General features: G+C 41.9%; 1 protein-coding gene across 1 annotated transcript; it reads right to left on the bottom strand.

Moving 5' to 3' along the window:
- Positions 1-348: 348 nt before the first annotated feature.
- On the bottom strand, positions 349-538 carry SARC_16658 (hypothetical protein; the record flags this gene model as incomplete). The annotated part of the gene is made up of 1 exon (XM_014289242.1): positions 349-538. A coding segment is annotated over one exon (190 nt), but the record flags the coding sequence as incomplete, so codon positions are not given.
- Between the last annotated feature and the right edge of the window lie 671 nt (positions 539-1,209).

Genomic DNA, 1,209 nt, shown 5'->3' with positions numbered 1-1,209 from the left:
CAACAAACAGCGTAGCTCTGATGTGTGAATTGTGTCTCAGTGGATGAAGATAAACTACATACTTGACATACTCATACACATAAAATGTCAACGTACTGAAGTTACCAGAACACACGCACGCCCAACGCAAGGCTGCGAACGAACATAGCATATATCGAACAAACGATCTCATACGCAGACAAGACATCCATCTATACACGCGCCAATACAATCACATATACATTTACACAAGCGGACAAATACATTAGAAATACGCACATCCTCACACATACGTTGTAATATGGTCCTGGGTTGCATTTACATACTGTCACAAGTAAGAAATATAACCCAAGTACTAGAGACATGCACCTATGCCCACACATACGTCGCTATTCGGTCCTGGTTGTTGTATTCCTGGGCCAGTTGTCCGTACAGCGGTGACGTGGCTTTGATGAGATTGTCGACAATGGGAGTCACATGGCATCTCTCTCGTTTCCGCTCGTTGATTTCTTTGAGCTCGATGATGCGGTGCTGTAGCTCCTTCTGCTTCGCTACCAGACTGCACGCGACACGGGTGTATACGTTAAAGATGAATAAGTTAAAGGTGTATAAGTTAAAAGGTGTATAATTTAAAAGGTGTATAAGTTAAAAGGTGTATACGTTAAAAGGTGTATTAATTAAAAGGTGTATAAGTTAAATATGTAAAGATGTATAAGTTAAAGGTGTATAAGCTAAAGGTGGATAAGTTAAAGGTGTATAAGTTAAAGATGTATAAGTTGAAGGTGTATAAGTTAAAGGTGCATACGCACAGTGTGACCAAGGGACAGTGGTACAGAGTGACCAAGGAGTGGTGGTCCAAGAAGACATGCCGTGGTAAGCAGCTCATACGTACACTCAAACGGAATACATACAACAACCAACTATCAACAATCAATCGTACGCAATGTATCTGAGGGGTGATGTGATATAATTAAGGTGCATGGGCTGTTCAATCGCATTCCTTGGTCTGCTAATTGCATTCAGTTCTCTGTTATATAGCAATCAGTTGCTCCGCACTGACCGATACGGTGCCCAGTGGAACAGATCTATTCGGCCATCGAGCCATTCAGAAGGCACACGCACTCACTACTAGTTTGCAGTCAGGTACAATGCATTGACAAGACACATACAGCACACACATCGTAACTGACAGATCTTCTCGTTTGAGTTTTGCTGAGAACAGTTGATATA

This window comes from Sphaeroforma arctica, assembly GCF_001186125.1.
Source record: "Sphaeroforma arctica JP610 unplaced genomic scaffold supercont1.8591, whole genome shotgun sequence".
Lineage (NCBI taxonomy): Eukaryota > Ichthyosporea > Ichthyophonida > Sphaeroforma > Sphaeroforma arctica.
This window is presented reverse-complemented; position numbering and strand designations above follow the sequence as displayed.